Genomic DNA, 27,831 nt, shown 5'->3' on the forward strand with positions numbered 1-27,831 from the left:
AAGCCAGACTGTCTCTCTTCGCACGAGTCTGGGCAGAACAGATCTGGGACCCTAGGGCTACCTCGGTGGTAAGAAGAGGGTATTGTCTGGAATGGGAGCCCTATCGGCCGGAAAGTCATTTTATAAGGATGGATCTACCTGCCAGGAAGATGAAGATGTTTGGATTCATGTATTCAGAATCTGATAGCGGCAGAGATGGTGGTTTCAGTGCCCGAACAACGGAGTGGAGACGGTGTTTAATCCCCAATCTTTTTGGTGAAAAAGGCCTCTGAGAAATTAAGACTGGTACTGGATCTAAAGTATTTGAATATTTTAATCAAGCTAGCAACATTTTGAATGGAATCACTTCTAAGCTTTATTTCTTTTGGTCCAGGGACTGGATGTTGTTCATAGACCTGTTAGAATTGTATCTCCATGTGCCAATTCATCCAGCTTTTCATCGGTTTTGTAGATTTTCTGTCAGGGATGCTCACTACAAATTTGTCTCAGTTCATTGCTACAGATTTTTTCAAAGATTCTTATAGTGATTGAAGCCCTCCGTGTAGAAAATATAAGGATTTTCAATTATCTGGATGATGTCCTACTGCTTGCAGATTCCGGGCAGGAGTTATTTGCTCATCGGTCAAGGACTCTCAAAGTGCTCCAAGCCTTTGGTTGGATAGTCAATTTCAACAAGAGCCAGTAGACCTTCACAGAAGTATTCCTTCTGGAAAGGGAGATATCACTGTTGATCTCGACTATTCAAACTCTGAAGACAGTTCAGTCAGTTTCAGCTAGACACTGCATAGGGGTGCTAGGTCTTATGAACTCAGACACCTCCACAGTAATTTTTTCTCTAGCAGTAGGATAAACTATTCCTGAATCAGGAGATTATCTTTCCCCTATTTGTCAGACAGGCATTGACGTGGTGGACGAGGCCAGCCAGCTTCCATTATGGGGTGTTAGCTTTTGGTTACAGAGGTGATCATACTTACTGCTGATGCAAGCCTGAAGGGCTGGGGAGAGCACTGCCAAGATCAGACCGCCTGAGGAGGATGGAATGGGAGTCTTCAGAGTTTCGTCCAATTGCCTAGAGCTGATGGCCACAGGAGAACCATTGAAATGCTTTGCTTCACTGCCTCAGGGCCGTCATGTGATGCTCCAGATGGGCAACAGAATAGAGACGAGTTATACGGCGAATCAGGCCAGAACAAGGCGCATACCTTTGTTGCAGATTGCAGCACAGATCTTTTAAAGGGCAGAGTCCAATCTATTGCCTCTAACAGCATCTTACTTCCTGGGAATAGAAAAATTGCATGCGGACAAGCTGTGCTGCCGCTTTCTGGTTCAAAACATGTGGATATTGAACTGGAGAAATCTCATTCATCTGTTTGTGGAATGGGGTCTACCAGTGTTTTTCTCGCAAAGCTTTCAATGGGCAGAAATCGCACTGCACCTGAATCACATGGGAATCATGGTGTTAACTGGCCCTGAATAAAACTTGTTTCACAGAAAGAAGGTAATTTAAAATGAAAAGCTAAAACCTTAAAAACATCTGACTTCAGTGTTTCCTTGCAGTTGAAGTGCTGCAGAGGATGCCAACCAAGCGTAAAAAAGTAGGTTACTTTCCAAAACAGCTATATCTCACATATTTTTAGTTCTGATAAACTCTGAGATATTTACAAATATAGGAGAAACTGCAGTGTGTGCAGCAATTTCTGGACAGTGGTTTTACAGCATATACATATCTAAAATGTTGCCTATGTATGTCTTTCAAATTACATAAAATATATACACACAAATGCATACGTAAAAAGCACGATTCACATATTTGTCTCTGTAGGTGGTCTGCCTAACAGTTTTGGCCTCTGTGCGGATTTACCATTACTATCGTAGAGTGAAACCTGTTACTAAAGAAATTGTAGCAAGGGACCCATATGCAATTAAGCCCATACGGAAGATGATCGATGCTTGCGCATTCAGGATCTATGGACACTGGGTGAAGAAAGGAGAGCAGCAGAACCGAGCTGCACTCTTTGAAAATACAGCAAAAGCCATTCTATTATCACTGGCAGCAGAGTCCAGTTAATTATAACATTCTGCCTTTTGTCACGTAAACACAAAATTACATCAGTCTGTGTACCTATGGAATATGTGTGTGTATGTAAATATATTTATGAAACAAGTAATCAAATTTATAATAAATAAAATTATTTAAAATACTCCAGATATTAAAACAGTTTATTTTATTTTATAAGTGTGTACAGTATATATACAAAAACAAAAAAAGTATCATAGGAAACATTTAATCATTTAGAACTCTGAACTCCTGTCCAAACATTACTTTATATTTTTTTTAGCTTTGAACAGAGCAGGAAAGAGTTGAGTTCGAACATATGTTGGGTTTTTACTGCTTTGTTGTCTTAAAGCTTATTCTTAGTCTTGTACAGCTATACAGGCTCCTCTTCTGTACTGAAATTGATTAGTCTGATTAAACACTGTGAGCTGCTCAAGGTGTGCATTAGAAGCTGTAGCAGATTGAAGAGAGCCCCTCTCATTAATGAACTAAGTAATTTTTATATGTTAATCCAAATAATGTCCATGCAAACTTTAATGGAATACCCATTTATGTTTCTTTCCTGTGTTACAACATGACTACAAGTACTGTATATTGATGGAAGAGAATAATGGAAATGTACAGCTCAGTTGCTACAGGTCTCCTGGACTAGAACTTGGCAGTGAGAAGGATGCGATGTGACCAGTTTGTTCAATAGTACTGGCAGGTGTAGTTTTACAATGATAGCAGCATGTTCATGATTTTCTATATGTAGCTGGTATACAAAGAAAATTAAAGCTTCAGATACAATTAAGGTACATCATTATTTTGGGATACCAAAAGTTACCCTTGTCTGCTGACTGACATGTCTTTTAAAAGTAATGCACATAATTTACAGTCTAAAAATACTTAGGGAAACCAGTTTGATGGTTGATACATCCTATTTTCAAATGCTAGTGAAAAGATATTTTGCAAAACTGATGTTCATGATTCCTATAGATAATGAATTTGGTTTAGCTTAGTACCAACAGTTTTGACTGGACCATACATACCCTAGCAATTATTCTGTTCATCCCTTGTAGCTTAGGGTATCAAAAATTATCTCCTTATAATCACAATTCACAAAACTCATCTGATCATTACTGCTGGAGCTTATTCATTATGTAGGATCTGATACTGAAAAACATCTGCTACAGGTAATCGCAAGCACCTTGAGGACTTTTAGGGACTTGCACTTTATATTTTGATAACATGAGTACCCACAGAAACTGGCAATCCTGTATTTAGCTCAAAGCAGCAATTGGTTTTAATGCTCCCTTGTTCTACCACTGTTCTGCCACCACTAGTGAAGAAAACACTTGGTACTTCCAGGTATGGAGTATGTGGCTTTATGCCATTTCCTCACATGTGACGATGATGGTGCTTGGGTCAGGGGATTGGTTACACAGGGGGTGGGAAGACTGTTCTCAACCCTATATAAGCTCACAAGGCTCTCAACTTCAAGAAGTTATATGGAGAGACATGGGAGTGAAAGATAAGCACTTGCTACTGGAGGGTGTGACATTATTATTATACAGTATTTATAAAGCGCCAATAGTTCGCTCAGCGCTGTACATTACAAAGGGGGACAGAACATGTGACAGAACAATACCAATACAACGCAAAACATGAGGAGATCGAGGGCCCTGCTCTTTCGAGCTTACAATCTAGGAGATTAGCGTGAACTTGCTGTTTCGCCCTGTGTGGGTTAAGCAATGGTAGCAGCTTACTCTGGGGGCACTCAGCTGGGGAGAGGGGCCTGCAGCAGTGGCGGGGAACCCGAGAAGAGGAGGAAAGGGGCTGCTTTGTGTAAAACCAACATTTTAGGTATAGTTTTAGGTTAAGGTAACAGTATAGGTAAGTATGACATTTTTGTCATACTTACCTATACAATCACTTTAAATAGTTCCCGACCGTGCTATAGCCAAAAGACAGCCACAGCGTGGTCGGCTAGTTCTAGCCCTCGTCCATGGACGTCCTCCCAGAACCACACTCCCCTGCGCGCCATATGTGATTGCTGTGTCCTTCGGACACAGCTGATCACGACTAAGAAATGGGCCAATCACAGCCGCTTTTACCATGTGACCAGCTGTGTCCAATTACAGCTGATCACAGGGTAAATAGGAAATGCCAGTTATCGACAGTCCTCTGCTCACACTGACAGAGCGTGAGGAGTGGGGAGCTAGTAAGCGTCATTTTGCAGGGGGACATCTACACTGCTCATCAGTGCCGTTATGATCAGTGTAGCTCCATCAGTACGGCCAATAGTGCCCATCAGTTGAATCAGTGCCACCTATCAGTGCCCATTAGTGCTGCCTATCAGGGCCCATCAGTTCCACTCATCAGTGTCCCCTAACAGTGCCCATCAGTGCTGCCTAATAGTGTCCATCAGTGCAGCCTCATCAGTGCCACATATCAGCGTAGCCTATCAATGCCCATCAGGGACTCCTCATCAGTGCAGCCTATCAGTGTCCATCAGTGAAGGAGAAAAATTACTTATTTACAAAACTTTATAACGGAAACTAGGAAAAACTTTTTATTTTTCAAAATTTTTGTTTAGCAAAAAATAAAAACCCCAGTGGTGAATAAATACCACCAAAAAAAAAACCTCTATTTGTCTAAAAAAATGATACAAATTTAGTTTGGGTGCAGTGTTGCATGACTGCGCAATTGTCAATCAAAGTATGAGAGCGCTGAAAGCTGAAAATTGGTCTGGGCAGGAAGGGGGTAAAAGTGCCCGGTAGGCAAGTGGTTAAGCAATGCCGAAGCTAGCTGAATTCTGCTAACAGCTTGTTTAAAGCAACAGCCATTGAAACAGAAAGAATATCCCACGATGAAAAAATGCTTAATGTTATTAATCTCTTTCTCTTAGTATATACTGTACATTGCATGGGGCATGTGACATGCAGTGTATATCTGGGCTAATTCTTGGAATATCACAGGAGTTACATCACCACCACATTATGGCAAAAGCCCACACATGGTAGAATTTAATTCTGCTTTAAAGTGTAATTAAACTCAAAAACAAAAATGTATTATAGTGTAGCTTATCAATCATTGGATGTGGCAGCTGCTTTATTTTTCTTTCTGCAGGCTTTTATACCTTTATTTTCACCTGGTGATTGGCCAGTAACACACCACCTTGTCTTAGGGTGACTGCACTCACTCACTCAGTGGTGCATGTGCAACACACTCTGCATTCATGGCCCTTTGAATGTGCCATTAAAATGGAAGACCCAGTATACGAAGTGAGGCTTTGGAACCTCATATTGGTAAGTCAATACACTCTCAGATAGAAGAGCATTATTCATTCTGGACCTCCTCTATTTCCACCCATAGGTGAGCAAAATGATAACATTATATTCTTCTTCCTTAGGAAGAGACTGTATCCCTATGAAAGCAAGCAGTAACCACAATATTTCCTTAAAGGTCCTCTTTTCCATTTTCTTTTGGTTTGGTGACATCTTTGACACAGCGGAAACTCAGGTTATCTGAGGCAGAATCTGGTGTATTGCCCATCCTAAAAAATAAAACACCAGACAAAAGGAGAAATTGAAAAGTTAATAATTACAGTTAAATGAACAGTCACCATTTTAGTATGTTGACTACAAGTCTGTCACTTTGTAACCTGCACTAGAAGACTCAAGTCCTTACATGAAACTACTTGGATACACCAGGACAAACAGAGAGGGTCAGGGGTCTGTTCAGGGCCACACGAGAAACTGGGATTGAATATTGTGGATGGCAGAACTTAATTATACTCAATATTAATTTTGGACCTTGGAAGGTCCATTAGTACATAAACATATAGAAAACAAACACATGGTGCTAGGAATAATAGGTACAACTGCTCATGAAATAGGTCTCTATCAGAGAGGCGGCTGAGCTATGATTTTACCACTCGAACTGTAAAATAACAGCCGGATTGGACTGTTCACATGCCACGGTCACTGTATTTTTAACACAATACCACTTCTCAAACTCTCTCACTAAGTTCAATGGGGTTGGGCCACAACCACGTGCAATGCAAACAATTGAAGCACGGTAGTATGGCATTATAGGGTTAAATTAGAATGTGAGCATATAACATCTCCCCACCACCTATTGAATGCTCTCTGAAAAGAACTGTGACTGAAAGAAGAGAGCCTGAGATCAGTACAGTGGGGATTTCTGCACATCCTGATGTAGGAAACAGGTGCATGGCTCCTGGGTTTAGCTAACAAAGGAAGAACTTGGCTGGGTAGCAGAATGGCGAGACAGAGTGTCAGGACTTCTAGGCAAAGCTCTCCCACCAGAACTGAGCCTTTTCTCTGTACTGAGGCTTAGTTCTCTCCTTCCATTTCTTGCAGCTCTCTACACATCTGCCAGCATGCCTCTCTGAGCCTGTCAGCTTCCTCAGTAAGGAACCAGTCCTTAAGACTACCCCCCCCCCCCACTATATTGCCAAAAGTATCGGGACACTCCTCCAAATCATTAAGTTCAGGTGTTCCATTCACCTCCATGGCCACAAGTGTATAAAATGAAGCACCTAGGCATGCAGACTGCTTCTACAAACATTTGTGAAAGAATGGGTCGCTCTCGGGAGCTCAGTGAATAAAACCGTGGTACCATGATAGGTTGTCACTTGTGCAAAAAGTCCAATCGTGAAATTTCCTTACTACTAAATATTCCACGGTCAACTGTTAGTGGCATTATAACAAAATGGAAGCAACTGGGAACAACAGCGCCTCAGCCCCGAAGTGGTAAAATGACAGAATGGGGTCAGTGAATGCTGAAGTGCAGAGGTCGCCTACTGTCTGCAGAATCAATATCTAAAGACCTCCAAACTTTGTGTGGCTTTCAGATTATCACAACAGTGCATAGAGAGCTTCATGAAATGGGTTTTCATGCCCGAGCAGCTGCATCCAAGCCTTACATCACCAAGTGCAAATGTAAAGTGTCGGATGCAGTGGTGTAAAGCACGCCGCCACTAGACTCTTCTCTGTCTGGCAATCTGATGGACATGTCTAGGTTTGGCGGTTGCCAGAACAGTACTTGTCTGACTACATTGCGCCAAGTGTAAAGTTTGGTGGAGGGGGGATTATGGTATGAGGTTGTTTTTCAGGGGTTGTGCCCATTAGTTCCAGCGAAGGGTACTTTTAAGGCATCAGCATACCAAGAAAATTTTATGCTCCCAACTTTTTAGGAACAGTTTGTGGATGGCCCCTTCCTGTTCCAACATGACTGCGCTCCAGTGCACAAAGCAAGGTCCATAAAAACATGGATGAGTGAGTTTGGAGTGGAGGAACTTGACTGGTCTGCACAGAGTCCTGACCTCAACATGATAGAACACCTTTGGGATGAATTGGAGAGGAGACTGCCAGCTAGGCCTTCTCGTCCAACATCAGTGCCTGACCTCACAAATGCGCTTCTGGAAGAATGGTCAAACCTTGTCAACAACCTTCCCAGAAGAGTTTAACCTGTTATAGCTGCAAAGGGTGGGCCAACTCAATACTGAACCCTACGGACTAAGAGTGGGAGGCCATTAAAGTTCATGTGCGTGTAAAGGCAGGCATCCCAATACTTTTGGCAATATATTGTATATATAGACACAGTACAGTGCAAAAGTTTTGGGCAGGTGTGAAGAAATGCTGTAAAGTAAGAATGCTTTCAAAAATATATATTTTAATTGTTTATTTTTATCAATTTACAAAATACAAAGTGAGCGAACAGAAGAAGAATCTAAATCAAATCAATATTTGGTGTGACTACCCTTTGGCTTCAAACCAGCATCAATTCTTACACTTGTACACTTTGTTCATTTGCACAGTCAATAATTTTGTATGATCAGAGACAGGTGTAGGAATAACCAAATATACCAATCAGGTGCTAATGATCATCAATGTTCTATGTAGGTTGAAACACAGTCATTAACTGAAACAGAAACATATCTGTAGGAGCCCTAAAAGTGGGTGAAGAACAGCCAAACTCTGTTACTAAGGTGGGATTGTGGAAGACAGTTTCATGTCACCGGTCATACATTATGGCAAGACTGAGCACAGCAACAAGACACAAGGTAGTTATACTACATCAGTAAAGTCTCTGCCAGGCAAAGACTGCAAAGCAGACTGGGGTTTGAAGATGTGTTGTTCAAGCTCTTTTGAAGAAACACAAAAATACAGGTATTGTTGAGGACCGTAGACGCAGTGGTCAGCTAAGGAAACTTAATGCAGCAAATGAAAGACACATCATGCTTACTTTCCTTTGACATCAGAAGATGTCCAGCAGTGTCATCAACACAGAACTGGCGGAAACCAGTGGGATCCAGGCACATCCATCTACTGTCCGGAAAAGTCTGGCCAGAAGTGGTCTTCATGGAAGAACTGCGGCAAAAAAGCCATACCTCCGATGTGGAAACAAGGCTAAGTGACTCAACTATGCAAGAAAACACAGGGTCTGGGGTGCAGAAAAATAGCAGCAGGTGCTCTGGACTGATGAGTCAAAATGTGAGATATTTAGCTGTAGCAGGAGGCAGTTTGTTCATAAAGGTTTGGAGAGTGGTACAATAATAATTGTCTGCAGGCAACAGTGAAGCATGGTGGAGGTTCCTTGCAGGTTTGGGGCTGCATTTCAGCAAATGGAATTGGAGGTTTGGTCAGGATCAATGTTGTTCTCAATGCTGAAAAACACAGGCAGATACTTATCCACCATGCCATACAATCAGGGAGGTGTGTAATTGGCTCCAAATGTATTCTGCAGCGGGACAACAACCCCAAACACACAGCCAATGTCATTAAGAACTATCTTCAGTGTAAAGAAAAACAAGGTGTCCTGGAGTGATTATTTGGCCCCCACAAAGCCCTGATCTCAACATCATTGTGTCTGTCTGGAATTACATGAAGAGACAGACTGATTTGAGGCAGCCTACATCCACAAAAGATCTGTGGTTAGTCCTCTAAGATTTTTGGAACAACCTACCTGCCGAGTTCTGTCAAGAACTGTGTGCAAGTGTATTTAGAGGAATTGATGTTGTTTTGAAGGAAAGGGCGGTCACACCAGATATTGATATGATTTTGAATTCTGGTGTGCATTTGATTTCCATTTTGTTAATTGATAAAAAAATAAACTATTAACATTTCTGAAAGCATTCTTAACCACTTCCCGTCCGGCCCATGTATATAAACGGCCGGATGGGAGCAGTGCAGGAGCGGGTTGCCGTTCATAAATGGAGCCCCCCATTTTAGCGAGTGCGCGTCACCGCGATCCGGTGCCCGCTGTGACCGATCGCTGTATGGGACCTCTCTGTGAGGTCTCGATCATGTGATCACTGATTGGCCAATCAGTGATCACATGAATAGTAGTAAGCAAGATGTCACTTCTGACATCACTGCTTACTACGTGTGAAATCTGTGAATGATCACAGGTCACATGGTACAAGGCTATTCACAACAGCCTTGTACCATGTGACAAGCTGTGACCAATCACAGCTCTCACAGTATTTCTCAATGGCTGCTGAATGCAGACAGAGAGAAATAGAAATTATTGCTTTTACAACCTTTATGGGTGTAAAAGCAATCAGTGTAAAAAAAAAATCTTCATCACACCCCACAAGTAGTACAGTATCACTATGGTGACACTGTACTGCTAGGGTGACAGAATGTTAAAAAAAATAAAAACCATAAATAATAATATAAAAAAAAATAAAAATGTAAAAATATTTTTTGAAAAATTATAATTTTTGGTTATAAACTACTTTGGGTTATTTTTTTTTACTAAAAAGATAACTGAATAAATTTTGGCCAAGATTTATGAAGAAAGATTATTTATTTGCAAAATTTTATAAGAAAAACACTTCTTTTCTAAATTTTTGGACTCTTTCATTTATATAGCAAAAAAAATTAAATCCCAGTGGTGAATAAATGCTACCAAAATAAAGTTTTATCTGTTAAAAAAAAATGCAAAAAAATTTATATCGGTACAGTGTTGCATGACCGCGCAATTGTCATTCAAAGTGTGACAGTGCTGAAAGCTGGCCTGACAGGAGGGGGTACAGTTTGTGCATGTATATATATATATATATATATTACATTACATCGAGTTTATATAGCTCCAAAGGGTTTGCTCAGCGCTGTACAATGGGGGGGGGGGGCAATATATATATATATATACACATACACACACACACACACACGTTAGAGACCAAATGAAGTTTTGAAGCTGTGTCAATAATCTGTCCATTATGTCTGCTAGTATCTAGCAATTTAGCTACACTAATTTATGTGCCGCAATACGAGTCCAATGAAGATTACAGGTGTAATGCATTGATGCAGTATGGCTGCTGGGTTTTCCCGTGCCAAAAGGAGAGAGCAGCATGATGCATCAGTCTGTATGCACCTGGGTGATTTGAGTACAGAAATATGAAGTTTAAATATGTGGGACTGCATATTTTGTTGATTTCTTTTATGGGCTCTCCAGAGAAAGACATAGGATGGATATTTAAGAAGTGATATGTAATGTGATCTGACTGGGCCATGTAAACAGCATTTGTGTTCTCAATGTGCTCTCATTAAATGATTACCTTATAAGTTAACCTTTGGGAACATGTTACATGTTCCACCCATTTTTAGGGTGGAACATGTAACATGTTCCCACTCCTGCATCCTCCCCCTGATCCGCTGCCTCACTTTGACAGCAAGCCAGGGATCTTTTCCCCCTGAACTTGTAGTAACAATTTTAAAAAATTGCAGCCGATTGGGGCTCCACCTACAAGTCATTCATTCACAGAGTTCTGTGAATGGAAGAACTACAACTGCTTTCAGCCTTTATGGCTGATGGCTTGTAGTTTCAATGAACTACCAGGAAACTGATGAGTGCTCTAAGTAGTTCATTGATCCTTCCTGTCATACAATTTATGGACAGACAGTATACTGAGAGGGTCTGCAGGATCTAGGCATTGTACCCGTGATTTCATCAAGCTGAAATGTAAAAATAATAAATGCACTTTTTTTTTACCTGAAAATAAATGTGCATTTATTATTATTATTGTTTTTACAAAGGCAAACTTATCCTTTAAAGCATGAACTGTGAGGAGCATGATCATATCGAATCTGGATTTAAGAGCTTGCGCGGACACAAAAAAAGCTATTTTAAACAAATTGATTGTGACAACAGCGAATACACAATGTATAAAGTGTGAGTAATGTGATCATAATTTGTCAGAAGGAACAGTTAGTAAAATTATTTTTAGAGATATTGGAGCAGTGTCTAGACAAGCTAAGTAACTGTGGCTCCATTTTATAAAACCACCGGTTAGCTGAATATTGAAGGAGCCCCCTGCATGGAAAGGCAGATTCTGCTTAAGGATTTCACTTTCAGTGTTTTGCAATTACTTGTCAAATTCCATATGATCCAGAGCATGTAGACATAATGACATGAAAACTGATGGGCTTGATATCCAACATATTAAGAGATAAGGAAGTGTGAAGATCAAGGAAAGAATACATCTGTCCTTTCGATTTGAAGGAATACTTAATATATATCTGTAATCTCATAGTTGTATCAACAAAGAATGGACAATGTATCTTTGTATGTCTGCGCAGTAAGAATGACACAAGTATAACAAATGGATACAGTCCTGTGGAGGACACATGCATTTGTGGATTGTAACATTATTTTCAGCAGTACTATTACAGCCAGGTAGCATTTGTTTATGGGAAGAGGGCAAGGGGGACCCCATTATGTGGATTTTAATTACAGATCTATAATTGTTTTAGCGGTGGAGGGTTAACAAGTGTTTTTTAGATTTTGCAGTGATTTTTGGGTAAGATTTTCTTTAGTTCAGGAATGCAGGTTTACCCTTATTTTTCAGCCTTTTGTATTTATGATGTAATGAAAAGGGTATGCGTCACCCCAGAATAAGTCTTTTTTGATACGTGTAGAACTAATTATTAAATTTAATTCAAACTGAGATGAAGTAGTGGTGAGGTTTTTTATATATTGAGGAATATACAATACTTACCTAGTGGTAACACGTGCTTTATGATTGGCTGAACCATCTTCGGTGTCGATCCAGGAAGCCCCACGCAATACATACATAATCTGTCCACGCTGTGTACTAGCCCCTTTAGGTACTTTGTATTCTGTAGATGTCCATTCCCAGGTGTTTCCCAATATGTCATACAAACCTGACAAAGTAAAATATAACATCAGAAAACAGATTAATACTTCATGTTAGCAACAAAGGGTGGTAAAGCCTCTGAGATCAACAGCTGTGTTACCACAATGAACTTGTATCTCTATACATAATATCCATTTTCATCTTTGTTGGTAGAAGAAAATTATAAACAGGTCTGAGTAAGGTTACTTTACACTTGCAGTCACATCAATAGAAACACCTTGCCAGTGGCAGGTTCCCTAGAGGGGGCAGAGAAATATTTCACATTGGCTGAAATAATACAGCAGCTTCCTTGCAAACTAGAGGAAAAAACCTTGCTGGTTGTGTAACAACGCAGTACAGTTTCCATGTCCTCTCTAATGAGTTGGATTTAATGAGGAGGTCCCATATATGCTTTTGTAATTGGAGTATTACAGATCTCATGTCCTGTCTGTGTGTTTTCCTACCCTCTTTTGTATATCAATGCAGGCAGGTCTGAATCATGAAAAAATTAGATGAAACCTACATCCCTTTGTTCCCTACAAATTTCATCCACTATGTGGCATGATGCATGAATTAAGTGATCTGCATCACCAACAGAAAGTAAACACTTTCCTAAGATGCTGGGATGGTGAAATTCACAAATGCCCTTTCTTCCATCTCCCCAAGGAAAAGGAATGTGTAAGGAAACTAATTATTCAAACTATCAGGATTGTTGAGAATTCATTTGGATATTGAGGATTTAGGTAGATCTAAATAGCCATAAAATATTTTTACTGCATTAAATTTTCCTATAATTACAGTGTGATCATGCTGTAAATTATTCTGATTTGTGGATGAATCTGGTATTCTGCTTTATGTTTTAGCTAACAAGAGGCTAAGGGGAAGTGGGGCTCCTTTTAAATACAGTAAACTATTGCTGTTACTCAAACAATAACAAAAGTGCATAAGAATACTGTAAACACATCTGAAAACAACTATATGGGCTGGTTCATACCGGAATTGCAAGGGAACATGTGCATTCCCATGCAGTGACTTTTGAATGGGCTGCAAAATGCATTGGACTGTGGGAAAAAGTGTGCTTGTACTACTTTTTAAAAATGCACTGCTCCAAACTGCATGGTACCATGTGATCTGGTGCCCACAAACGCACTGTGTTTGCAATTTGCGTTTGGGGTGCCATTAACAATACACTGGCACACGCATGCAACTTGCAAGGGCAGTGCATACACTTGTGGTACAGGCAACACGCATAGAACGCACCTTTCCTGTATCACATTCTGATGTGAACCGAGCCTTACATTTGACAAATAAATAATATATATTTGTCTATTAACCCAAAATCTACAGTACTGATAAAGAAATACAGTGGGTATAGAAAAGAATCACCCCCCTTTAAAACAATTACATTTTGCTGCTTTGCAACCTGAAATGAAGACAGACACAGTTTTTGTTTTATCCAGCTGTATTTACCCGGTGAAACGTATAACATCCAACTGAAAGATATAATACCAACATGTCAGAAAGTAAAAAAAAACAACAAAAATTAAAAACAGAATCACTGAGTTGGAAAAAGGATTACCCCCCTCCTAAAAATGACTTACAGTGGAGTTCCACCTGGAAAAAAAAAATAAATAAAAGTCAGCAGCTACAAAAACTGCAGCTGCTGACTTTTAAAATACAGACACTTACCTGTCCCTCAGTCCAGCGGTGTCCTCACCACCGCTGGTTTCACCAGCCATCTTCTCTCCCTGGCGCCGGCATCTTCAGTGTGGGCACCTGGCTGTGACAGCTTGCGGCTTCACAGCCAGGTGCCCACTGCTCGTGCGCGAGAAGCGTTGCGCTTTGTGAATGGCCCCGTAGTCCTCTGGGACCTGTCACGTGTCCCAGAAGACTACGGGGAGGGAGAGAGGGAAGACAACTTCTGCTTCTGAAGTGGAAAGTATTTTATACAACAGAGACTCTCCCTGGATCAGGGCATCACTCCAAACTGGATGAAAGAGTCAGGAGGAAACTGGTCAGAGAGGCTACCAAGAGGACTACATCAACTCTGAAGCAGTTGCAGAAATTTATGACATGAGTGGTCATTGTGTGTATATGATAATATCACAAATTCTCCACAAATGTGGCTTGTATGGGAGGGATGCAAGGAAAAAGCCACTCCTCAAGAAAGGCCACATACAGTCACGACTAAGCTTTGCCAAAATGCACCTTGAAGATTCTGAGGCAACGTGCAAAAAGGTGTTATTGTCAGATGAGACTAAAACTGAATTACGCTGCTAAAAAAAAATAAAGGAACACTTTTTTAATCAGAGTATAGCATCAAGTCAGTTGAACTCCTGGGATATTGATCTGATCAGTTAAGTAGCAGAGGGGGTTGTTAATCAGTTTCAGCTGCTTTGGTGTTAATGAAATTAACAACAGGTGCACAAGATGGGCAACAATGAGATGACCCCCAAAACAGGAATGGTTTTACAGGTGGAGGCCACTGACATTTTATTTCCCTACTCATCTTTTCTGACTGTTTTTCACTAGTTTTGCATTTGGCTAGGGTCAGTGCCATTGCCAGAAGGTTTGCTGGATCTCCAAGAATCTCCAATGTATCTCCAGTCTCAAGAGCATAGAGGAGATTACAGGAGACAGGCAGTTACTCTAAGAGAGCTGGACCGAGCCATAGATCTGCTCCTTTGTGCAAGGAGGAACAGGTTGAGCATTACCAGAGCCCTACAAAATGACCTGCAGCAGGCCACTGATGTGAATGTCTCTGACCAATCAGAAACAGGCTTCATGAGGGTGGCCTGAGGGCCCGACGTCCTCCAGTGGGCCCAGTGCTCACTGCCCGGCACCATAGAGCTCAACTGGCATTTGCCATTGAACACCAGAATTGGTAGGTCAGCCATTGTCACCCTGTGCTTTTCACAGATGAGAGCAGGTTCACCCTGAGCACGTATGACATATGTGAGAGGGTCTGGAGAAGCTGTGGAGAATGTGATGCTGCCTGTTTGATTTTCAGGGTGTCTTTGAATTCAGTCCTCTGTAGGTTGATAATTTTCATTTCCATCAAACGATGGGGCATCCTTATGTTCCTAACACATTACCCAGTCCATATCAGTATAGATATCCAGCATGATATTTTTCCCCATTGAGATCTGATGTGTTTTCAAAGTGTTCCTTTAATTTTTTTGAGCAGTGTATTTGGCCTCAACACTAAACAAGATGTCTGGCGGAAATTCAATACAGCTCACCATCCAAATAACACCATTCCTACAGTAAACCATGGAGGTAGTAATATCATGTTATTAGTAGTTGAAGGAGAAAAAGGTGAATGTCCTAGTCACAGCCCAGACTTAAACCCCGTTGAAAATCTGTGGAATGACTTGAAGACTGCAGCCCACAAATGGTCACCATCAAAGTTAAATGAACAGGAGTAGTTCTGCAAAGAAGAGTGGGCAAATATTGCAAAGTCTAGATGTGCAAAGTTAGTAGAGACATATCCCAACAGACTAAAGTCTGGAATTAAAGCAAAAGGCGGTTCAACAAAATACTGACACAAGGGGGGATCCTTTTTCCAACTTAGTGATTCTGTTTTTGATTTTTTTTCTGATATGTTGGTGTTATATCTTTCACTTGGATGTAATATGTTGCGCTGAGTAAGTATAGCTGGCTAAAACAAAAACTGTGTCTGTCTTCATTTCAAGCTACACAGCAACAAAGTGTGATTATTTTAAAACGGGGTGATTCTTTTCTATACCCACTGTATAAAAATATAAAAGACTTCTTACCATAAGCATTCTGTGCAGGAAATGCTGTTACTGGAGAAACCCCATGATAACCATCCTCAGCTGAGTCTTGGCTGGGAAACTCCCCCTATAATAGAGAAGACTAGAAGCCTAAGTCTTTAGACATAGAATTTACACAAATTCAGTAAACTGTTTCTAGGTGCAGTAAACGTTGCTAGGACAATTACAGACGCAATGTTTCTTTCCATCTACAGGAATACACTTGCTCCCATCATCATTATCATACCTGTCATGTTAAAACCTGAACCACTCATGGCAATGGTCAATGAAACATTGCCTGTCCTCTCATGCAAAGTTCAAAACCAGCAGATGGATTTGGTGCACACACAGTCAACACTTTAATGCACATAAGCTTTCAACTGTATGAGCATTTCTGACAACTGGAAGAGCTTGTTATTAATTTGTGCTCAAGGCAAGAACAAGACATTACAACCAGACAGTAGACTACATTTTATGAAATGTAAATGCTGACTTTAAGAATTAACAATTCTTTTTCTGCCCAGTGCCAGCAAAAATTGCTGCAGGATACAAATATAAAAGCTCACAGAGGGCAGAGAACGGAATTTGAACTAGAGTGGAAAGAACTTAGCCTGACCCAAGTTTTCCTTTGGTAAATCAGCAAGCAAAGTAAAAATGTTTCGTGTGTGAAATGTTCACCCACAAGTTTCCAAGCTGACCTGGATAGACCAGTTTATACTTAAAAATATTATATTTTTACTTTTATCAGCTCATGCTGTGTAGACAGTGTAGTTTCTTGTTAACGTGGCACCCGGATCTACACTCACTTACTGTCCTTCCTGTAACAACCCCTTTCTATCACAGCTTTCTTATCAACACCTTCTCCTAAGCAACTCAATACATGACAGAAGAAAGAAAGATGAGATATATCCATTCTCTTCTTGCTATCCTCATTCTTTGCCTAATATAAAAATATCTTTCAGATCAGGAAAATAATTACCCTAGGCCAATGACTGCAGTCTGAAGGGCCATTATCATCTTGTCTCAATAAAGATTTTTTTCATGAGTATTTGCAATTTTAAAAAAATGTATTTTCTGGAAGAGGACAAATAGTGAGAATAAACAAGGTCACCGTTAAAATATGACATTACCTGCCAAAGATTGCTTCGATTTGCTTGAAATAGATTCCCCCATGGGTAGGTGTTGCCTGTCAGTAAAACACAGTGCCATATTTTTCAGTTTTTAATAGTGATACATTTTCTCCAAATGTTTTTTAAGTAATGTTAGACATTTTCTCATGTATATACACATACACACACACTAGAATGATGACATACTTTTAAGTCCCCCACGTGCAGCGAACTCCCACTCTTCTTCTGTAGGCAGTCTTTGCCCCCTCCACTTACAGAAGGCCTGTGCATCATTCCAGCTGACTTGCAGCACTGGGTATTCCAGCTTCTCCTTGATCCCTGAGCCTGGCCCTGCTGGCTGGAAAATAACATGAAAGAATATATGTAAGACATATGATTTAATGCTGCTTAAGTGTCTGGGCTTCAGCAAAATGACAGCCTCCAGCAAGAAAAAAACAGGAACAATGCTGGAGGCAATTTAGAGCACACACTAATTTTAGTAGCATAATTATTAACCACTTGACCTCCAGAAGGTTTTACCCCCTTTATGACCAGGGCATTTTTTTGCTATTTTAACTGGTAATTGCGTGGTCATGCAGCACTGTATGCAAATGAAATTTATATTATTTTTGTCCACACAAATAAAGCTTTCTTTTGGTGGTAATTGATCACTTGTGTTTTTTTATTTTTTATTATATAAATGAAAAAAGACTGAAAATGAAAAAAAAAAAAATTCTACTTTCTGTTATAAAACATATCCAATAAGTACACCTGGGTAATATATGTTATGGCTTGTGTAATACTACCCCTACAGAAGTTGTCTACTGGACATTTATTGTTTTTTATTTGTGTGTTTGGACTTTTGGAGTCACTAATTCCATTGATATTCCAACTATGTAAGATTTTGGTCAAGGTTTTAGTTTGCCTATATTATACATTTGATTGATGTTTTCTTGACTGATTGACATATATTTGCTGAAATTATTGTCTACTTTGTATTACTAGAAAATGTTAATAAAGATTGATTGCAAAAAAAAAAAAAAAAAAAACATATCCAATAAAATTTTATAAAATTAAATTTCATAAAAATTTCAGGCCGAAATGTATTCTGCTACATCGGTAAAACAAAACAAAAGAGCCCAGTAAGTGTATATTAATTGATTTGTGTGAAAGGTATAGTGTTCACAAACTATGGTATATAAACTGGACTGTGATAGGGTGACGGGCAAGCTGGCGCTACCACACGCTGGTTGAGAGGCTCGCTAACACTAATACAGTGATCAGTGAGATTACTGTACACTGACACTGTACTAGTGACACTGGCTGAGAAGGGGTTAACATCTAGGGGCAATAAAGGGGTTAACTGTGTGCATAACAAGTGTAAAATGTATATAATCTGTGCTGCTTTTACTTACTTGCTTTTCAGGCAGATGAAACAGTCAAATTGCTGTTTCTATGTATACAGACGTCTGTGTGTTTGTAAATACAGAACTCTGTGTGTGATTGGACACGGCCAATCAGCAGGTTTCAGCCAAAGTCATTGGCTAAAATCTGCTGCCAAACTCTTGCTGTGTTCAATCACAGCACAGGTCAGCTGGGGGGCACACATGTGCGCCCCAAACCCAGAAGAAGGTCGGTCACGTACATGTACGAGACTATACCTGTACCTGCCACCTGCTCGCAGTATATTTACTTTGAGCAGTCTTCAGGTGGTTAATTTGAAATGTATGTTTCTTGCATAATAAAATCATTTTTTAATCAAGTTGTTATGGGTATAGTTCCACTATATTACTATTACTAATGTACTAATGAACATTATTAAGGCTGCCCACGCCAATGAAATAATAAAATAATCTTTTTGGAAAACAAGAACTCATAAACCACTTTCTCTGAAAATGCCCCAGTGTGTATGTCCCAAACAATGTATAGTATAGCAATATACTGTAGATCATATCATAGGTGAAAAAAAGACATTGAAAGACAAAACATAGAGTTTTTATTTGTATGTGTGTTAGTAGACAACCCAAACACATTTTCAGAAAGCATTCTATTATTTTTTTTTAATCTTGAAAACATACCTTTGTATGTTGAAATGGTAGTGGAATAGGAACTCTGAGTAAACATTATAAAGAAAAAAAATGGTATTACAAAGAATTAAAGTGTGAAAAAACCCTGGAGAAAAACTAAATTTGAAGAAACTCCTACCTGACGCCAAAATGCCCTTTCTATAGGAAGCCACCATGGAGCAGACTATGGTAAAAAAAAAAAATAAAATAAAGGTCAGTAGTCAAATAAATTGGAAACCTACAATTTAAATTTGTGTGAGCTTAAAGCCTAAATTCATCTTTAGTAACTGTATACATCTGCATTTAGGGTATAACCCCCCCCATTCCCCCCAGCAGGAATTCTTCTCCCTGCACACGCTGTCATAATTAAAAAACAGAAAGCCTGTACAGAAGTACAGACAGAAAGCTGCAGGAACCTGACATTGTACCCGCAATCTGCTGATCGCAGGAGCATTGCAGGCTCTTGTGGCATAAAACAAATTCACATCTTTTTACCTGCAAAAACGTGCGCTTATTATTTTTGTAAAGATGACTTAGCCTTTAGTCACACCTGACTGTAGTAACAAGACAAAATAAAAACATAATTCCATATCATTACAACAAATCCCTAGTATTCCTTTTAATAACAGGTTTAACTAATATATGCATAGACAGTAAAGGTTATATGTCAAAAAGAACATTTTCATGTAAAATATGATTTACAGCAGTACAATCAGCAGCTCACATAGATAAACTGGATGAGACTAATGCTTGCAACACACAAGACCATTTGTGTAACCGTTACTCCTCTTTTACTTTATGTTCTCCACCCTAAATCCATACCCATGCTTCTAGGTGCATTAATGGTTTAAAACATAGAAATCCTAGAAAAGCTTTTCTAATTAGTCTGGCGGGCATGACAACATCAGGGATCCCATATGGCTCATAGTACTATTGTGTAAGGACCAGTATTAACCTATTTATCTGACATGGATTGCTCGGATCAAACTCTATTTCAGTTTTATTTAAGAATTTCTGGTGTGCTGACCGGTTCATGCATGTATGTCACACATCAATGCCAGCTGATTATTACTCCTGTGCACTATTGAGTGTGTTGGACGCATTACCCTAACCACCCACAAGATGTCACCATCCATATAATCACTATGGGACCATGCTCGTAGTTTTTAAACATTCACTTTTTATGCATTTTAATTTTTAATTTTTACGTTATATCTCTCATGTCCTAAGTTCACCACTAATTAATTGCATCACGAGCCGAGCACTAGTAAATTAAGAGAATTAAGAGAATCTGTGATGCCTCTGTGTCTGTTTAGGATGTCTTCTGGTATGTACACAGTGTGGCACCGAAAAAATGGCATCCGTGAACGCTCACAGCGCAAACGCGAATGCCTTCCCTACTTTGGAACTCTTGGAAAATGGCCGCGAGCGCTCACTGCGCATGCGCGAAAGTCCGTTCTCCGTCCATACTAAAATCACCGGTAAAATGGCCGCCAAGTCGCCAGTGCGCATGCGCGAACCGTAATTGGCGGCGCTAGATCGCTCAAAAGCGCGCCAATTACTTTTCTATAAAAGCAGTATCATTTATCACGGGCACACTCCCTCTGAGGAAGTGTTTTGCACACGAAACGCGTTAGGGAGGTGCCCTTGACCTGTGTATGCATACCACAAAGCCATCCTGATTGACACCCTGGTGGCCTGACCTTGCTTTGATGTAAGTTTTTTCCTCCAATTGTATCTGGTGTAAGTTTTTACTTAATAAACATACTACACTATCAGAGGCTTCTCTGGGTCTCATCTATGTTATGGGAGCCCGCTTTTGAAGGTTACGTCCATTTGGGAATGATGCATGATCACCCCCTCCCCCGCTGATGATCTCTCTGGTGGATGACTTACCCATATACCTGGATTGATGGCATCTGGTGGCCAAACCTGCAGATGACATCCTCCTAATACTACAAGTCCAGAGCACCAGGAGCGGGTCTTAATTGCTCCATGCGCATTGGTTGCGCTATCTGGTTAGTGCATTATTTGTACAAATCACGAGATCACAAGAGTCACGAATTTCTCTGAACATGAATTATTGGGACAATTGCACCTATCACTTTATCGCACCATGCAATATGGACTGAATTTGTCATGCAGTTATGCTGTTCATGTTCTGTTTTTTATGCTTGTTCATATTTAATTTCAAAAGCGCTGCATATTTATTTTTCATGTTTCTATCTGGGTCCCAAGGTTACCTTTTATGCTAGCTGCTTCATTTATGTACTCCCAGCGCTCTATTACCTACTTAAACATCAGGGATTTGCCAGTCAATAGCAAGAGGGCCAGTGTGGAGGTACAAGGAAGAGGGAATCAGAAACAGGGGTGTCACTTTTAATTCTGTAGTTCTAGGAAATCACTTTTAAAAAAATAGCCATTAACTTGTTTTGACCCTTGCTATAACTTTTGGTTATCAACTACCTAGAATAGCCATGATGCGATTTCTAGCTTTGCAAAGCCAACCTTGCTAGTTTAAGACGTTTTTTCTCTCTCTCTTTTTGCAGTATCTTCTAAATTTCCTACTTCGCTAAGTTTTACTAGGAAGCCTTAGTATTTAGTGACCACTTTTATTCACAGAAGTTACTTCAGGGTTCAGCAATGATTTAGTCTTACAACTTCAACGTTCAAAGTTTTTTTTTTTTTTTAATATCTTGGATGAGCTTGCAGTATGTTTCGACAAAATCTATGTTAAACATTAAATAGTCTATTTTCAGCATTTATTTCTGTTTGATGTATTTCCTGAAATTTTAATAGTGGAATTGGTGATGACTGCTATGGTGACCTATTCAACCTGTAATTTTGTAGCGTAGCATTAGTCTCTGTTCATTAGGGGATGATTAATAATATGGTCAATTGTGTGCAGTTGTGTGTGGATGTGCCTTGAGTTCGGTTGTTTTTAATGGTTTTTATGTATGTTTTTATGACTAGAATTGTGTACCAATTGTATTGGTTATTTATAATAGTGTTCATGAGAGTGCACTTAGACTTTGTTCTTGTTTTCCAAAATTTGAAATATAATGATATTCATGGGTCCAAAACATGCAAAAAAAAATACCTGCAACTTCTGAGTAACTTTTTTCTTTAGTTCATCTGTCACAAAATCTTCGAAGACAAAACTCCATCCAAATGTCTCTGCTTCTGACTTATACTTTGTTGCTCGTACATATTCCCTGGAAAAAATAAATTAAGTAAAAACACTTATTAGTACTATATACTAATATGGTAACATGGAATAAAGTGGATGTAAACCCTTACCTACACCCAATAAAGTGACTAACCTCAGGTGATACACAGAGGTGATATAAATCCTCCTACATAAGTTGTACCTGTTTATTTGCAGCCATTTGTCGTTTCAACCTTGTAAAACTCAGAGACGAAAATTATTTTTCACAGACTCACAAAGCAGGGGTCAAGGAGCTGCAGTTACACACTGTAAAAAAACTCTGAGTGCTGACTGGAGGGAAGGTATCACAACCTTCTTTAGACAGCACACAGGGACACAGCAGAGCTTTCAATCACAGGCTAAATATACAGGTCAATTTCCTGTCACCTTTTTTAGCTCTTGGTGTCAGGAAAACATGTCAGAAATAACTCATGCTGACAGCAGAGGAGCAAAGCAGCAGACAGACATGACACTGCTTTGAAGAGCTGCAAGTAAACACTATAGATAAATATGTACATTGTTCAGATTTCATGTCTGAGGTTTACAACCACTTAGAGAATAAATTCAACTTTCCCCATCTTCCCACTTGAGCTTGTAACAGTCATTATTGGTTGGTTATACTGCAAAAAACAAGTGCAGTCATAAGCAATAAGGATATTTTCAAAAGAAAGTGAGGTGGTAGTTGGGTGAAGCTTAGCTTCAAAGTCAGGGAAAGTCAAGCTCTTAGTAACAAAGTAAAACCATTTGAAGAAATGTGCATGAAGCAGGCTCTAGACTCCTATTCATGTATGCAATGTGGCAAGAATCAGAAGATTTGTGTGGTTAGAACTACACAACTGCTGTCATTCAGCCTGTAAAAACAAATGACAGTCTGACAGTGGTCACATCTGTCCATACATGGAGAGAATACCTGCGGTCAAGGACAGATGATCACCCTGGACATAGACAGTTTACTTACACAAGCTATCATTTGTCCCTATCTGCTGGTAAACACTACAAGTGCAATTACATGCGGACAGATGTGTTTGCTTTCAGCCTGTAATTCATTTGTACAAACTGTATAGCCGCAACTGTTTGCACACACTAGCAATTCCACTTGCAGGAAACTACTGCCTGGCCCTAATTGCACATGTGAATGGGGCCTTAGAAAGGACTTTTACCTTTTTTTCAGGACTTTTACCTTTAAAAAAAACTTTCATAGCCCATTTAAATTTTTGTAATAAGATATTTTCAAAACAAATCTCCCTAATACAGCTAGCCTTTATATCAGATTGTCACAATAAAATCCAAGCGCTGGCTGGCATTATCTTGCAGTGTTGAGGCTGATGTAAAAAGTTGCACCATCAAACACACATATAGAGAAAGAGTATGATTGTCATTTCTGCACACAAGATGGGGGAATGGCACTTCAAACATTAGCCAGGATGGTTTGTACATTAAATGATGCTTCTTTGTGTTATTTGCTCATGCAAAAAAAAGCTGAATTTGTTAAAATAAAACTGGACTCTGTTCATAAAAGTGACTTTTGCTGTCAGAGCTCTACTACATGTACCTGGCAGATAGCTTACAATAAACAAAGGGGTGTTGAAAAGTTAGCAAATATCTTAATCCATACACAAATGCTGTTTATGATCATCCCATCTGTAACAGATAGACTCTCAAATACCTTTTTTTCATCCAAAATGTACGTCCATGGAAAAATGCATGCCAGACAAATAGAGTGCTTAACATGGTTTAACAGGACACATCTAAAGACTTTCCAATCCAACCCTGTGACGGCATAGCAGTCTGCTATAACTGTTTTCTGTTCAAACTTACTCAGACAGCTACATGAGTGTGTAGGAATCATTTCAATCACTAAATTCACTGTATATCTATTTTATGAGCCTACTGTGTTGCATTCATGATCCATAATCCCCATGGCATTTTTGACAAACCTTCAACACAAGCAACACCTTAAAACTGTTACTTTCTAGGGTACCTCTCTCTAAATTATATATGCAAACATGAAAACAAACGTTGATAAACTAACCTGAAATCCTGGTTGGTGACTGGATACTTGTCAATGGCAAATGGATTCACCGTGACTTGCCTAGCTGGACCCTCTCCATCTTTACTGTCAGGAGCATTTGTTCCCATCTTGAACATTCCTCCATCGAGTTTAACCACTGAATCATGTTTTTCTTGTCCTGCAATGGCAAATCATATAAATGGCCTCAAAAAGAATTCAAAGCTCAACAACTTATTGACATATAAAAAAATTAGGTTCCTCAAGATTTTAGTAGCAGTCATGTACAAGTTCCTTTGAGCTTGTCAGTAATTAAATAACTATGATAAACCTAGCTATGGATACAAAACGATGAAAGCGGAACTGGAGTCAAAAATAAAAGAATGACAAGCCATTAAAAATTAAATAAAAAGCATTTTTGCTGCAATATTCACCTTTAATCTGAAGCTATGGCTCGCAGTACTTCTTTTCTAACACAACCCACTTCCTCTGCGCCAAGGATGTCATGTCCCAGTTCCCTTCCTATGACTGGACAGTCAGTGTCCTCCTATTAGTATGCTTCTTGTCAGCACATAAACGGATTGTCCCCTTCTGCTGCTTCTCACTCTTCTACTCTTACTGTCACTGTGCATGGAATTAATACCAAATCAAATCATCCCCCTAAAAAACAATTTATACTCACTCAGTGTTCCTACTAGATACACGCTGTGTGACCTACAAGGTGCTGTGGCAAACTCTCCACAGTACCTCACTTATTCTTTGCATATGTGGGAAAAATCCTATTCATTCCTATGGCAGGGCAATCTTACAGACAGCCTCTCCACAGGAATAAATGGGATTTTGCAGTTGGGACTGTGTGGTTTCCCATAGGCTGCACAGTGTTGGATCTGGAAGGAATGTATACAGGTGAGTATATGAGTTGGAAGTGGGTGGCAAATCACAAAAAAGTGCTTCAGGAAACACAGGCCCCTTTTACATGAGGGACGTTTTTCGGACCCTCCATGGAGGGGCAGGTGTAAATGGACATGTGTCCTCTTCCACCTGCCTACATCCAAGCCGATCTGCTAAAAACAGGCGGATGGGGATCTGTTCCCCTTCCGTCTAGTGGATCAGATGGCAGTTGAGTGTAAATGGACAGGTGGTCTGTTTACATCTGACCACCCATAGAAGAGAGTAGGCTGCGTCTGTGTCCACTCTGCATAAGCGGAGTGGACACAGACCAGCGGACAGATGCCATGCTAAGCAAGTGGACTCCTAGCATAGTCCATCCCATGTGGAAGGGGCCAACGGAAGAGACTGCATACTGGACCCTGCTGCCCAGAATCTTCCTGGGAAACGAACATTTCTGGGGGTGTAGATCTCTGTGGTCTCTTGTTCCTCACAGGTTCCTCGTTCTGACCTCACATCACTGCAGGGCACAGTAGTGACACGGAGGTCAAAGTGAAGAATTAAGGCGAGCTACAGGAGACCACAGAGATTGGCACTCCCAGATGTTTTGGTTTTCTTTCAAACTTTGAGGGACCATTTCTCTGCAGAGTGGTTTTGGGCATTGCAGGCGGCAGGAGGGGCCAGTTTTCAATTTCTTTTTAAAAGGTATGTGCTTTCCTGAAGGACCTTTAATATATGATAGGGTTTGTTTAAAGGGTTAGTTACCCTTTATCAAAAAACTGCTTATGCAGATAAGGGGTGTGTGTAGATAAAAACAAATAGTACAGCTTTGCCCAAAGTTAAATAATGTCCTTGTTATAGGTGTAGGCCATTTACATTCCTCCCGTAACTTGGCCAGAAAACTTCCAGAGATGGCATTAGCACATCATGTCTTGTTGCTAGGACACTCCCAGTGGTTTCTACTCATCCCCACCATCACAGGAGCAAGATACGTGTGGTCCACTATCACCTCTGCTGCAGCATCACTGAGCCCAGGGCTACTATAGGAGGGGAGAGTGACTGCATATAAGGGAGACTGAATTGGCTGGGAGTGTCTTAGCAATTATCCTAGCAACAAGGCAGATGATGCCATCTCTGAAAGTTTTCCGGTCAGGCTTCAAATGGTATGTAAATGGCACTTGTAGCAAGGACATTATTTAACTTTGGGCAATGATGTCAAACATTTGCACCAATATTTTGGCACATACTTGGGGCTTGGGATCCACTAGGTGACAAGTTAAAGCGGAACTATACTCACCTCCGATGCACTGTCCCGAAGCTCCCCGCCTGGCCGCTGACATCTTCAGATCCACTGTCAATGGCCAGGCAGAGGTGACTCCATTCCCACGCAGGAGTTCCGTCAAATTCGGCACTGCACGGCTCACTCTACAAGAGTGGACAGGCAAGTAAGTCGATTTAATGCAGAAATGACAAAGCATATCTCTTTTCCATTAAGCCCTGATTCACATTTATGTGGTCTGCGATTTGTGTGGGCATGAGAGCCCATTCATTTGAATGGACTCCCATGCCCTGGGACACGCAGGGAAAAAGTCCCTGCACTACTTGGGAAATCGCAGCCCACATGGGAACCTCTGTTCCCAGTATGGTTGTGAATTCCAGTGTGGGCGATGTGCCATTAGAATTAATGGCATCCATCTGCAGGTCCCGCATTTCTCTGTGTGGGTGGTGCAGCTGCAGGTATTTGTGCGGGTCACACAGCGGCACCATCCGCACAAATTTGAACCGAGGGTAAAAATCTTACCTGTCCACTCATTTTTAATTTTAGACCTAAGAGTCCATTTTTACTACCTGACATGGAAGGCATTAACAGGCATAGAAAATGGCCCTATTTTTATGGGTCAGTTTTTGACCACAATATACGGATACAGCCCCTGGGAAAAGAAGGTTTTATTATTGGAGTTAGTGATGATTGTGGGCGGCCCGTTATATACAGAACAATATTTGTCTTTCAAAACAACAAAATAACTGCAATGGACTGCTGCTTGTAGGAAGATGTCACCCTTCCCTGTTCTATGACGTGTGAAGTGAGGCACATGTATCGTACTCCCCCTACACAGTCCTGTGCTGTCCCCCCGTCTCACCCTGTGACAACACCAGGACACACAGGAGCACCAGCACTAGCTCCGAGCACTTCATCCTCCGGGAACATCAGCTCTGCTTCCTCCATACACGTGACCTCATATACACCCGGAAGCAGTTACCGGCTCCGCCATCTTGGAGAAGGGCACGGTGCCGCCGTCTTGCAGGAGGCAAGTGTTGGCAGATAAAGATAGAAGTATCCTTTTAGAATTAGGGGGTCATTCACACTGTAAAGTGTGTTGTATTGAGAGGAGTGTACGGGATTCCATGCGACGTAAATGATAAACTTTAGTTTAGCACAGACAGACTGCAGCATGCAGGACTTTTTATTCTATTTACAATTACAGTTGGGGGGGGGCTGTATAAGTAGGTGGATGTTTTTTAATTACCTCTTAAATTCCAAATTCAAAGTTCCACGTCCCGAAGTT

The 27,831-nt window shown here is 40.3% G+C and overlaps 2 protein-coding genes across 4 annotated transcripts in view; one reads left to right on the plus strand and one right to left on the minus strand.

Annotated features, from left to right (window-relative positions):
- The window catches only part of PHKG1 (phosphorylase kinase catalytic subunit gamma 1), a 56,251-nt gene extending 54,050 nt beyond the window's left edge, over positions 1-2,201 (plus strand). Inside the window, exon 10 of the mRNA XM_089668467.1 lies at positions 1,823-2,201. Within this exon, the coding sequence (XP_089524593.1) occupies positions 1,823-2,068 (246 nt within the window). The 3' untranslated portion in view covers positions 2,069-2,201. The remainder of the gene's footprint in view (positions 1-1,822) is intronic.
- A 1-nt stretch (position 2,202) lies between these two features.
- SUMF2 (sulfatase modifying factor 2) lies at positions 2,203-27,506 on the minus strand. 3 transcript variants are annotated; one of them, XM_089668468.1, is made up of 10 exons: positions 27,406-27,482; positions 26,562-26,689; positions 24,401-24,557; positions 22,261-22,375; positions 19,300-19,344; positions 17,302-17,452; positions 17,116-17,171; positions 15,989-16,073; positions 12,072-12,237; positions 2,203-5,594 (listed from the first exon to the last, which is right to left on the minus strand). In XM_089668468.1, the coding sequence occupies exons 1-10, from the start codon at positions 27,471-27,473 to the stop codon at positions 5,498-5,500; spliced, it is 1,068 nt and encodes a 355-aa protein (XP_089524594.1). In that variant the 5' UTR covers positions 27,474-27,482; the 3' UTR covers positions 2,203-5,497. The 3 variants fall into 3 exon arrangements, with proteins under 3 accessions (XP_089524594.1, XP_089524596.1, XP_089524595.1); XM_089668470.1 differs by lacking the exon at positions 26,562-26,689 and having other exon boundaries at positions 27,406-27,506; XM_089668469.1 differs by lacking the exon at positions 19,300-19,344.
- Positions 27,507-27,831: the final 325 nt, after the last annotated feature.

The sequence above is a fragment of the Staurois parvus genome, unplaced genomic scaffold, assembly GCF_062004578.1.
Source record: "Staurois parvus isolate SC_StPar_1 unplaced genomic scaffold, SC_StPar_1.0 ptg000058l, whole genome shotgun sequence".
NCBI classification, from domain to species: domain Eukaryota; kingdom Metazoa; phylum Chordata; class Amphibia; order Anura; family Ranidae; genus Staurois; species Staurois parvus.